Below are 13,921 nucleotides of genomic sequence, written 5' to 3'. Positions count from 1 at the left end.
ATGCACGATTTTTATCTCTCCCCGAAGCGTAACAACGGAGAGCTGTTTTAAGATAATTGAACAGAACACTCGTTAAAATAACTAAGGTGTAGATTTATTGTAGCGTTTCGAGGAAAATTACATTCTCGAATGTCAACAAAGCAGAAATTATAAACAATCTCAAACAACGTCGGCTGCCATTAGCAGGTCAAGGGTCAGTTAACACAATCAGGATATTATGGTAATCAAAAAACTTACAACTGAAGACTATGATTGAAAGGAACTAATTACATGACGAGATACAAACACCTTACTATAGTTTCAGTGCTCTCTGCCGCTTCGCTAATCACGCATTTCCCGTGCAATAAATTTAAACTCCACAATATTTTGTTATTAGCGGCAAATTTCATTTCACTTGAATAGTCGGTAAATTTAAAGAAACAGCGGAAGTCAATTTTGCAAAAAAAACGAGGAAACTAACGCTCTGGTAAACATTGTAAGATGAAACAGCCTTGTCTGTTTTTCACAAGGTCCCAAGGATTTGCTGTGAGTCACGTACCATGCTTTGTTCTCAAGGTACAAAGTACCTCACCGATACACACGAAGGTGAGGTAATATTATTCTTATTGAAATAGCCCTCCCTGATATTTTGTCCCTCTCATGCTGCCAATAAATTTACCTTTCCCCTGGCATATTGCTCGGAGGAGCGCACATTTTCCTCAATTTAGCGGATTATAGCGCGGATAATGTAAGGGCGGCGTGCCTATACGTATTCGTCGACTCAACGAAAAACTACGTGATACTCATGTTAAACAGCGCCGCCAATCGCCACGCAAAGGGGCACGTAGAATTTTAAAACTGCTATCTTAATGAAACTTGGAAACCCATCGTGTAAATTTGGCGTTAGTGGTAATTTAGAGAGAAAGCAACGATGGCTGACGTAGTATCATTATACAACAGGATTTACGAATTGGCAATTTTGGAGACCTTTGTGAAATGAATCATGCATGAATTTTTCTACATCTGGCATACTCACATGCGTTTCTGTACTTGCTGTAGTGCCTTTGCCGAACATTGAATACTGCCACTCAGTAGTCAAAATATATTACTCTTCTAAACATTAACAACTAAAACAATACTCTATTGTCAAAATTAAAAATGTACTTCAATGTGACGCCGCCACACGTCAAAATGACACTTTCAGTCAGAATACACATACAATAAATTCCTGTTGTATCGATAAGTTTTCCAAAGTTTCCGCAAATGTAATCGCAAGATATTCACCTGCAGTCGAAAATTATTTTTGCCAGAACTTATGAAAAGCTGAAACTTTAGCCGTTAATTATCGTTAATTATCTTGTACCAGGTTTAGAAAACCTGACATTCATTAACTGGATTCTAATGGTTCAATATATATCAACGTTTTCTGTGGTGAAAATGGCATTGAAACTGTTTTGACACTCTGGATTTTTTTATTCAAAAACGCAACTATTAAGTCGCAGTAAGTACACTTTGTCAAGAAGGAATGTTTATAAGTCTGCAAGGCGTTCTCTGTGCCACTCACTCGTAATCTTCCTGCTGGTCGTTTTCAGCGTCGTCAATATACCTGGTATCCATGCCAACGCCCCTCGCCAGTGGCGCATTCAGGATAATTGCACACGTTCCGATGAAGTATATGATGACGTAAGACCACAGCAAGAGTCTGTCGATCACCACGGCAACGTAACGCCACTCTTCTGTTAACTGGTAGAAAAGAGAGCGAATAAATGAGCTGGTCGATTTTATCGTTCAGTTGCACATTTTGATTACTTTCTCTCCAATCTATCTTTGGTTTTTCCCGATTGTCACTCTACAGTGCTATTCTCATAGGGAGGTAGTGCAGTAAGCGGTGATGCCCGGATGTTAGTGTGTGTAGATGCATGTAAATGGAGACATGGTTTGTGGACAGACTATAAAGAGATTGAGAAAACAAGACACGCCATAAAGACGTTATCAATTTTATTTCATCTTGATGTTGCATACGACCATAAATATACATACATCAAACATACAGACAGACAGACAGACAGACATGTGTTGTGTGCGTGTCTGTCTTTGTGTCTGTCTGCGTCTGTCTGTGTCTGTGTGTATACGTACAGATCTACAATCACAAAGTTGGAGAATGATATCATTTGCAGCAGAAAAGTATACTGTGTCCAAATTCATACAAGTGTATATTGAAATATAAGCTGGTGAAGATTTGTAACTCTGTATCATCATAGACAGGTATCAAGAGGATAGAATTACTTGTTGCCCAACACATTCGTACAACTTAACGATTTATTATTGTCATAAAGACACAGGATTTAAGTATGACATCGTTGTTGATGCAAATCTTTTGTATCAATTACACCAAGTCTCACTAGCCAGGGAATGTTCTGGCTGTCTGTGTTCTTGGCAAGACATGATTATACACTTGTTCTTTTTTCTTTGTTTGTTACAAAAGCCACAGCTTTTAATCACCTTCCAGCCACAACTTCTTCAAATATTGTGCATTTTCACAGAGGGAGAATCCCAGACGTACAACGGCCAGCCCAAGGCTGCCATCTGTGACGATATTTTAATTATTGATAGGTAGAACACATAGCCTAACACTAAACTTGATGACGAAGCACTAAACTATAATTCGAAAATAATGGATTTCTTGAACAGAAAGATCTATTAACAACTATATGAGTTGTATTGGCGTAATTAAGCAGCCTTAAAATTATAAATATCTCAAACTATGCATTTATCTTGCAGAGTAAATTACCCGAAGAAATGATCAGACAATTAATTATTCAGAAGCGACATCATTAGCAACACCCTGCATACATTAACGTCTAAGAGAACGGGTTAACGTGCTTGATTCGCCTGGGGAGTACTGTTAAATAGATTTCAGAAATCAGAGTTTGTCTGACATATCACGTACTGCGAACCCGACCCCGAGTAACCCCCGCCAGGTATAGCACCAGCTCGATATGAGCGCTGCAAATTGACCGTAATTTCGTTGTTATAGATGATAATTTTGATGGGACCGAGACATGCAGGTTACATGACTGGTCAGAGAATTCTGAACAATGTTGTTGTAGTCGTTTCAGATAACCTTTGCCAGTCAAGACACAATGTTATAACACTAAGGTACAAACGCATGCCAGTAAAACATTTAAACAGAAAGACAGGAATCCATGCATGCACTACCTAGACCTACCTACCTACCTACATACCACTACCTACTATTTCTACCTACCTTCTTACCTACCCGGCACTACTAGTACCTACTACTACTATTTCTACCTACCTACCTACCTACCTACCTACCTACCTACCTACCTACCTACCTACCTGCCTACCTACCTGACTGACTGACTATCTAACTAACTTGCTTACTTACTTGCTTGCTTGCTTACTTACTTACTTACTTACTTACTTACTTACTTACTTACTTACTTACTTACTTACTTACTTACTTACTTACTAACTAACTAACTAACTTACTTACTTACTAACTGCCTACAGAGGAACAGGGAGGGAGAAAAGGGCCCAGGCGAAAGTCGGACCAAACAGGGAGTCAATTCAAAAATGATTATGATTAATTTGAAGAGACACTTAAACTCAAGGAAAGTCGACTGCAAAATACGACTGCGGTATGAATGTATGTATGATGTACTAGTATGTGTGCATGTGCGTACCCCATCAGTGTTCCAGTATCCCGGAATGTGAATCTTTGTATAAGTAAAATGATGTGCCTGTAAGGATATTCACACAAATCTGAACCCACTGCCTACTTGGCGCATTCTCTACGTAATAGCGGAAATCGGGAGAGAAAACAGCCCTGGCAGAGAGATTCGATATCGGCTTTTAAGTGCAGATAAAACGTTGCGTTCAGAGACTTTGTAGCTGTTCTTTCCGGTCGCCATGGTATTTCATTAACTTACCTGTATATCCAATAACAAAAATCACAATCCCATAAACCCTGGTCCCAAAGCGACTGAGTGTGAACACGCCGCCAGGAAGTCTGGCGTAATCTGACACAATTTCACCTTCAGTGCCACAAATTGGAAATACTGAGTCTGTTGCCATAGCAACAACTGACCTTGTTGTCTGCGTCTTCTTTCTTCAGATGTTCCGAAATAAATTTTGTGCTCTCCGCCATGTTCATCATTTCTTTCCTCAGCGAGGCGATGTGCCCAGAGGTGTGATTCTCTCCGAATTCCGTGCTCACCTCTGATTTTTCTCGCATTGCAGTCCTCCTTGCTCGCTGAAAGACCTTTGAGAACGCCGATAGGTCCGAGGGGCGCCTCTTCCACGCCTTTGAGCGAGCTTTATTGATGCACAGAAAGCGTGGGACGAATTCGAGGAATATTTTCCGGACCCATGCCGGCATGTCGTGAGTCACGGCCAGCCTGTGGTGAATATTTAGAACTAGGACCGTGAAAATTGTCGTCATGACGACCAGCGTGGCGTTGAACATCAGGTACTGGTCGATGAGCGCGATGTCTGCGGACGTCGGGGGGACGATGTCGGCCACCATGAGTTTGAAGATCATCATAGCCAGGAACACGGAGATAGACAGCGTAACTTTCTCGCCGCTGTCCGGCGGCAGCGCGAACACCAGAATAGTCAGAATGGAAAGCAGCACGCTGGGTGCGATCAAATTGATGATGTAGAAGAGCGGTTTCCTCCGCAAAATCAGGGTGTGAATCAGAAATGTGTAGAATTCAGGACAACATTTCTCTTTCGAAGTTTTCTGCTCAACTGGACTGTCTATCAGATCCCATTCGCCCTGTATCCAGTATTCCCCATCCCAAGAATCTGGGATTTGAACTTTGTCGTACACTGGGTGTAACATCACCAGCCTCCCGTCGTAGTCCCCGATGGTGAAGATGATAACACATTTCTGTTCGTCGAAGGGGAAATATCGGACGTCTATTCGACACGATGTCTTGAGAATTGCTTTTGGAGTCCACATTATCAGTCCGTAACTGAACAAGATAACGTGCTGCTCTCCTTTCACGTCGTAGTCTGCTTCAGCGCTGAAAGTTCAACCACAAACAAAAAAAAACAACAAATGTGTAAACTTTGTCTAACTTGAATAGACCATAACTATTCAACGTCCCTGAATAAGGACAAATGTGTTTTCTCTATAACTCTCCTCGCGCTATTTTATACCTAACCTGAAAATGTACACAATCCGCATTTTCAAACAAAATCACATGTGTTTAGCATTTAGGCAAGAAAAACTATTGTTTCTCAGATTTTTTGGGCAAATACAGAGGTGGTGAACGACATTGTTATATCTTTTTTCGAAACAGAAAATTCTCACTAGATGTAATGTTACTGATGACTTGGAGTGTGGATTTTACAAACTGTCAACACTAATAGAGGCATTACACACAGACCGGAACAATTTCCGAACATTTCAATGTGCTCCCGGAAGAAAACAAAATACTGTGAAAGTGTGGGCAACAGCAATGTCTAAAAAGTCAAATAATTGCAGTATTGTCTTTTCAACGTCCTTTAAGTGGGGGTCTAACATTAAAAAAAAACCCAATGTGGCTACAAAAGAATCAGCGATTTCGAGGAACAATGTAATTATTCTGCATGGTTTTTTATCTAGGGGGAGGGGGAGGGGTACCAGGCGCCAAATGTAAAATAATTATTTTACACATTAGAAGAACATATTCATACGAAAAGGGTGTATTTGCATGCATTAATCAATAAAAATAAACTACTATAGCATAAGTATAAATAAATCAATACAGACATAAGTAAATACATATATGAGTGAAAAACATACATATATGTGAACCAATTCACACAAGACATGAAGACAGACACATACATACATACGTGCATACGTACGTGCATACATACATACATACGTACGTGCATACATACATACATACATACATACATACATACATACATACATACATACATACAACATACATACATTCATACATAACATTCATACATACATACATACATACATACATACATACATACATACATGCACTCACGCACGCACATACATACGTGCATACGTACGTGCATACGTGCATACGTACGTGCATACATACATACATACATACATACATACATACATACATACATACATGCATGCATGCACTCACGCACGCACACACGCATATACATACATACATACGTACATACATACATACATACATACATACATACATACATACATACATACATACATACATACATACATATACACACATACAGGATCGAAAAGTTTACATGAGGGGAACGAAGTACGCATGCGTATATCCAGTCGCACACACACACACACTCACACACACACACACACACACTGCTACTCGGAAAAGTTTACATGAGGGGGAACGAAATACGCATGCGTATATCTACTCGCACACACACACTGCTCTGAAAAGTTTACATGAGGGGGAACGAAGTACGCATGCGTATATCCACTCGCACACACACACTTACACACTCACACACACACACACAACAAACACAACACACACATTGCTACTCTCTCTGAGATACACACACTGACGCGACGATCTGCAGGCCCGGAAGTGCCACACCGGGGAGCTCACTCCTAACTCGGACTCTACGTACCTCGCGGCGTCGAAGGCTAGTGACGATGACAAAGATGTGCGACACTTTTTCTCTTTCTTGCCTCTGTGTCGTGAGTCGGGTTCGTACAGGGCTTTACACAGTGGTAAAGTGGTAGCCGGCCTGAGTAATACTACACTGCTTAGAGGCCCCGTAAGGGTTTCTGACTTAATGGTACCTGCCATGCCGGCGAAGTTCTGCTGGGGTTAACGGCCCAACCCAGGCCAATAAAACACTGGGAGTCGTGTATTACAGCTCTCTGCCATTCGGCTTATATTCTTTAATGGTTAAATACAGCATTCAACAGGAACTACAGCAACAGCTTACTGGAACTAAAGCAACAGCTTTACTGCTAAACTCTCTGCTCTCTAAACTCTCTGCTTACTTTACTCAGGATCGTACGTAGCTCCACTCAGCAGGGAATGAATGTCTGGAATGCCAAGTATGCCCACTGGAACTAGACAGCAACGGAGTACGGAGAACTGGAATTTTCAAACTAATATTAAGAGCCACTGTGTATTTTCTAATAAACTCATTTTCACGCCTACGACATTTTAGTGCCTGATGTACAAGGCAGTGGTATTTTTTTTACGAATTTTCATTAGTTCTACGCGTGAATTTTTTGATCGAAAAATTGATGCTTTGTAAAGTTTGGTCAAACATCAATGTATTCACTTTTCCCCGGACGTTTTTTGATGAAAGTCATTTGGTCAACCCGGTCAATGTAGTATCATTCGACTCTTAAGGGGAGAACCATTTGATTTCTGGAGGGGGGTATGGAGGAATAGGGTATGGGAGCAAATTTTTTTTTCCTGTCAGAGTGACAGCAATTTTTATTTTCTACTGTCAGACCTGCATCAATTTTTTTTTCCAAATGGAGTAGCAGTGCAAATTTTTTTTATTGGTCATCAAGTTTGTAATGTGTTGTATATAAGGGAGCCGTCATTATTGACGGCCTGAAACTCCGAAATTTCGAGTGACCCTTCCCCTTCACCAACCATGATGAATTTGAGTAACCTCCCTCTCTAACTCTGAAATTTTGACCATTCCCCACTTAGAAAAGTTAAATACCAATACATGTAATTACAGCAACAGTAAAGACCTTTCAAATCTTGATGTACCCTGCTAGACTATCATCAGTTATCTCATGATGGTTCAAAAAAGGTGAACACATCAAAATGAAATTCAAAGTCACAATAAAATAAAAATATAAAAGATCACGCAGTATCTAACATATAGTATATTGTTTAATTTGGATGGATATTATGACAGGGTAATTCACTAGGATATCTGACGGGGCAGAATTTGAAAGTACGGGGGAGAACATTAGAGAGGCTTAGGGGGAAGTGTCACAGGGGCTTTCCCCTATCTTACATGGAATTTTTAAAGATATTGATGTGTGCAATGGTGCAGTCTGGTGCAATCTGAGAGTTTTTTAAATTTGTTTACTAAGTGAAACTATTAGAATACCCCAAGGGGGAGAGCACGAGAGGGGGGTTCCCCCTCTCGTATTGGAATTTTGAGAAATTGATGTGTTTAATGGTGCAATCTGAGAGGAGTTTCAGTTTATTTTGCACTCAGTAAAACTGTTTGAAAATGACATTGAACACTGATATTGTTTACATTTTTTGCATGATCAGTTTTTGAGTCACAATATTCAACAACCAAACAATGACAATACAATTTGTGAAAAACAGTTCTGTTTGCCAGAGACTGAAGACAATGAATATACAGGAACGAAAATCTGTGACCTTCTTGTGTCATTTCTCCAGCTGCCAGCTTCTAATGAAAAGCCTGAATATGGTATGTTTGCGATCCGGTGTTTGTGGTCAGAAAAACAAGGCTCACACATTGTATTTCATCATATTTGTTGTTCCTCAATTTTTCATTGTCAAGGTACATCTTTCTAACAAATTCATATTGACAAAATAATATTGGTTTTAACACTAGTTTATTGACTCCTGTCTTGTGTTTTAAATTTTCACAATTTACAGAAGTCAAATAGTCCCCTTTAGATAGTGCCTATGCCATTGAGATATTGCAACAGAAATCCTGAAATATGATTTCTTGGGTCAGAAAATGGAAGGAAAACATTGAGTGTACTGAGGTGTAAGTAGACCTATGTAGTGCATGCTTATATCATAAGTGCTGGGAAAAGAAACATAAGAATTGCTTGTGATAAAACATTTGCGCCGCCTATGGCGGCGCGCCGCGGCAAAGAATACATGAGAATAAGGTTTCCAAATTTTGCTTATTTTTGGTGCATTGTGACAATTTTTTTTCTCTTCTGTCTGTTATGACAATTTTTTTTTTCTCTCAGCCATGACAGGATCAATTTTTTTTCTTCTCTCTCACCTGGTGACAAATTTTTTTTTCTCAAAATCCTCCATACCCCCCCCCAGAAATCAAATGGTTCTCCCCTAATGGTACGAAATGTGTCAAACTGTCATCCGACCCCTATCGACCCCTAGCGTTTTCACGTAATGGGGGCTTTCTTTCTGCCTACTTTTAGTGATTTTCTAAAATGTGGACGCCTTATGTAAACATAGCCAGGCCGTCAGGCCTGCAGTTGAGGACCGGGGCAGCAGGTCACCTCGACCCCTGTCCGTTTCGACCCAAGTAATTCACACCCTCTTGTCGTTGTTTGTGGTCAATCATCCCGGTGCCTTAGTCACTTCGACCTCAGTCAGTTTTCATGTTACATGTACCTGACAACGTTTTACTGAGTACATTATGCAACTTGTTTCTGTGAGAAAAACTGCTGGCTTCGCTACAACAATCCACGGGGTAGCTGTGATATCGCAGCGGTACTTGTGGCGTGTCGAACGCGCTCGGGTCATTGGTTTGGGGTCATCGCCACAGTCCCTGTGGCGATGACCCCAATGACTCGATCGCGTTCGCCACGAGTACCGCTGCGATATCACAGCTATCCACGGGGCTGTGAACACTCTGATACTTGTGGGAGGCCTGGGGTACCCCGGCCCCATTGTCATTTACTGACTGGGGAACGTGTCTCACTGAAGTACGGATGGATAAAGCATGTCATTTACTGATTTTTGGAAATAAAGCATTCGTCATTATCGCAATTGCTTGCCATATGCAACAAGATTGGATGAGCGAGGCCGGTCCGCTCGCCTTGGTGTCTTGACGCCATATGAGCCCATTTCCGGTTTAGGCTTTGGGCTTACAGCAATGCATTATAGGATATCTTCCAGGGCGGCGTGGATCAACAAATGCGTGGATCAGTGTGTGTGTGTGCGAGTAGATATACGCATGCGTATTTCGTTCCCCCTCATGTAAACTTTTCAGAGCAGTGTGTGTGTATGTGTGTGTGTGTGCGAGTAGATATACGCATGCGTATTTCGTTCCCCCTCATGTAAACTTTTCCGAGTAGCAGTGTGTGTGTGTGTGCGAGTGGATATACGCATGCGTACTTCGTTCCCCTCATGTAAACTTTTCGATCCTGTATGTGTGTATATGTATGTATGTATATATGTATGTATGTATGTATATGTATGTATGTATGTATGTATGTATGTATGTATGTATGTATGTATGTATGTATGTATGTATGTATGTATGTATATGAGTGTGTGGGTTTGTGTGTATGTGCGTGCGTGCGTGCATGAGTGCATATGGGCTATGTATGTATGTATGTATGTATGTGTATGAGTGTGCGTGCGTGCGTGCATGAGTGCATATGGGCTTGTGTATGTATGTATGTATGTATGTATGTATGTATGTATGTATGTATGTATGTATGTATGTATGTATGTATGTATGTGCGTGCGTGCGTGAGTGCATGTATGTATGTATGTATGAATGTATGTATGTATGCATGTATGTATGTATGTATGTATGTATGTATGTATGTATGTATGTATGTATGCACGTACGTATGTATGTATGTATGTATGTATGCACGTACGTATGCACGTATGTATGTATATGTCTGTCTTCATAGGTCTTGTGTGAATTGGTTCACATATATGTATGTTTTTTTCACTCATATATGTATTTACTTATGTCTGTATTGATTTATTTATACTTATGCTATAGTAGTTTTTTATTGATAAATGCATGCAAATACACCCTTTTCGTATGAATATGTTCTTCTAATGTGTAAAATAATTATTTTACATTTGGCGCCTGGTGGAGGGGGGTCAGAAAGCAAAACAAATGATCACGTTCTCGACCAATCTACCCTATTTGCTTGATGTGTCTTTCAGAGAACACGTACATTATTTGCCCTGTTTGCTGTTTGCACAAAATAGACCACCCCCTTCAATTCTCCTGACGTGTACATGCCCGGTTACTGCAATAAACTACGCGCAGCCAAACGAGTCTGATGCATACAGACTTTGCTTTCTATTATCGAAATGACCAAATGGGTCTGCAACAATCACTTTCAGTCATCGATTTCAAACACTCAGCTATTTATCACACTTTACTAAATGGACTTACCATGTTTTGGTAATCTTTAACAAAAAACATCGACGAAGTTACAACACACTTCATTAACGAGAATGCTTTCTCCGGATAAAACGAACGTATTCCGTGGCGTGTAACTTTATCAGATACAACTCCAAGTAATGGGTTGTTCAACGAAAGTAACCCCGTGTTCCGATTATCGTCCAATATTATTGGAAGCAAGAAACTCACAAAAGCAGACAAGACAGTTGTTTTAGCAAATGACATCAAGCAACTTTGAAATTTATTGTTTACGAGCAATTCGCTTTGAAAATGACAACTACATGAAGAGACACTGATTTGAACAAAGAACATGATTTTTGCAACACAGTAGAAATCTACTTCCACTAGCCCTCCATTTTCTCAAAATTTTAAAGATTCAAAAACATAAGGGTAAAGTGTCAAAAACGACAATCTATAACTTGATAAATAAACAACTGTGGTTCGCAACTCAGTTGTACCACTTATGCTCAGATTGAAATCCTCAAGAGGACACCATCTAATTCGGCGCATGTGCGCGCACCTACCTGTTCTCGAGCGACAGTTTTGGATGCCAGATCATGTCTACAGGCAAGATAAGGAGACTCACTCCTCCGTAATGACGCGGTGACCATGACAACCGAAAATCGTTCCAAGTCTGCGAAGGGGAAAAGGTGAATAGTATGAGGACTAGCATTTGTGACCTTTCATGAAATGAAAGTGTCTTTCCACTTTGTACGTCACATAAAACTGTAAAACATACGTCCGCACGAGACTGTAAGGACTCTTTCAGCTTAACTTGTAAGACCAAAGGTTACAGTGTGATTACATGTAATCGTTTTTTCTCATTTGTTTCACATTACCTACTGGTAAGACCCTCGTCGGTTTAACGTGTTTTCTAAGTGCCAAACCCGTCCTAACTGGTGGGGGAAAATCCCACATAATCTGATTTATTTGTGCGTAATTACCGAAGGAAAGCGATTAACAACGGCGACAAATCTTTCTTGAAGCACTGAAAAAGGAAACAAGCTTCTACGCAAGTCTGCCCTCGAGACATTACGAAGAAATACTAGTTCGTTTGTAAGCGTGTATTAGTCTTTCTAATGTTTCCTATCTTGAGGCCTTATTTTACATGTCAATTAATGTCAACGACAGTAAAGGCGAAGTTTTGAGCTGACTTCCTTTCACCGTGTTTCCGTGTACATGTAAGACGTCTCGCCTTGGCGTCCCACAAACAATCCTTGCCCTAAGCACAGACTTGCTCATGGTAATGTGGCCATATACACATCAAAGCAGAGTGAATTGCAGTACAAAGCTGATAAACAGAATACTGTGGAGGGGACTGGAGGAACTGAGGGGATTCGAAATTTCCTGGGGTAGGAGGGAGGAGATTTGAAAAGTTTGCAATGGCTATAGGAGATCTTGAAAGATTCTGATTCGCTATTTTGTCATATTTTCAGATTCAACAGATTGGTTGATAATACAATGAAAAAAGAAAAATAATTGTGTCATCTCCCCCGAATGTCTCTAATGTTAATAATAATTAAGCAAATTCTGATCCAGGGATTATTGTATAGCATTTCATGACTGTTATGTTGAAAAAAAATCTAAAACAGTATGAATGCCTTTGAATATTCATAAGAAAAACAGCAAATAGACCTTAAAATAGGGGACATAAGATGCAACTCTTGATAATTTGTTCAGTATTTCTATTCAGTGTATCAAAAAACTACAGTTTCTGGCAATCTCCCTACATCATACTGAACACACAATATTCAACTTGTCAACTAAGCCTGCTTACAGTACGTATATACTGATGATTGAATTAGAGTTCAGACTGAAAATCATTTGTCAATGATACACATACACTGTACAAAGGCTGGGTTGACAAGCTGAATACTGACTCAGCTAAGGCTAGGCTTGGCTCTGTGGGATTTTGTTTCTGCAAGTCACTTAATTGTATGTGTGCCCTTATTCTGCTGTGAGCGAATCACGACCATGCATGTAGAATGTCGCACGAACGCTCGCTCGCGAGTCTGAAAACCACAGCCCGAAGCCAGAATTGTGTTTCCCCGGGCGTTTGTTGAACATGAAAGTGATTTTGTAACAAGCGAACGGTCGTAACCTTGCTCGTATAACTGTACTGGCCTTGGCCAACCTGTGAGATGAACCCTTTCAACATCGATACGACAGCGACCGATCTTGTGGCCGGCAAGGTCTTTTTTGTCGAACCGTTAATTTTGCACCTTGAGAGATGGAACGGGATCAACCAAAGACAAACTGATCGATAAAATATTACTGATATTGTGAAACAGAAGTAGACAAAATACATCGACAGAGAGGCATATGCGAAGATCTTGAAAGAGAACATGAAATGAAGACAGGTAAAGAAAGTAGATAGATAGATAGATAGATAGATAGATAGATAGATAGATAGATAGATAGATAGATAGATAGATAGATAGATAGATAGATAGATAGATAGATAGATAGATAGATAGATAGATAGATGGATGGATGGATGGATGGATAGATCGATAGATAGATAAATAGATAGATGGATAGATAGGTAGATAGATAGATAGATAGATAAATATATAGATAGATATATAGATAGATGGATATTAGATAGATAGATAGATAGATAGATAGATAGATAGATAGATAGATAGATAGATAGATAGATAGATAGATAGATAGATAGATAGATGGACAGGTGGATAAATAGATAGATGGATGGATAGATGGGTAGATAGAGAGATTAATAGATAGATAGATAGATAGATAGATAGATATAGGGCTCATTCATTAATTTTGCTGAGTCATTACAGTATAAGTTTAAAAGTTTAATTAAATAAAGGAGAAA

General features: G+C 39.9%; 1 protein-coding gene across 1 annotated transcript in view; it reads right to left on the bottom strand.

Annotated features, from left to right (window-relative positions):
• Positions 1-72: 72 nt before the first annotated feature.
• Positions 73-13,921, bottom strand: part of LOC139142699 (neuronal acetylcholine receptor subunit beta-4-like) — a 35,914-nt gene continuing 22,065 nt past the window's right edge. The window contains exons 4-6 of the mRNA XM_070712762.1: positions 11,604-11,713; positions 4,094-5,033; positions 73-1,722 (exon numbers count right to left, since the gene is read on the bottom strand). Coding sequence (XP_070568863.1) covers positions 1,540-1,722; positions 4,094-5,033; positions 11,604-11,713 — 1,233 coding nt within the window. The 3' untranslated portion in view covers positions 73-1,539. The remainder of the gene's footprint in view (positions 1,723-4,093; positions 5,034-11,603; positions 11,714-13,921) is intronic.

This window comes from Ptychodera flava, chromosome 10, assembly GCF_041260155.1.
Source record: "Ptychodera flava strain L36383 chromosome 10, AS_Pfla_20210202, whole genome shotgun sequence".
Lineage (NCBI taxonomy): Eukaryota > Metazoa > Hemichordata > Enteropneusta > Ptychoderidae > Ptychodera > Ptychodera flava.
The sequence above is the reverse complement of the archived record's forward strand: the minus strand, read 5'-3'. Positions and strand labels throughout refer to the sequence as shown.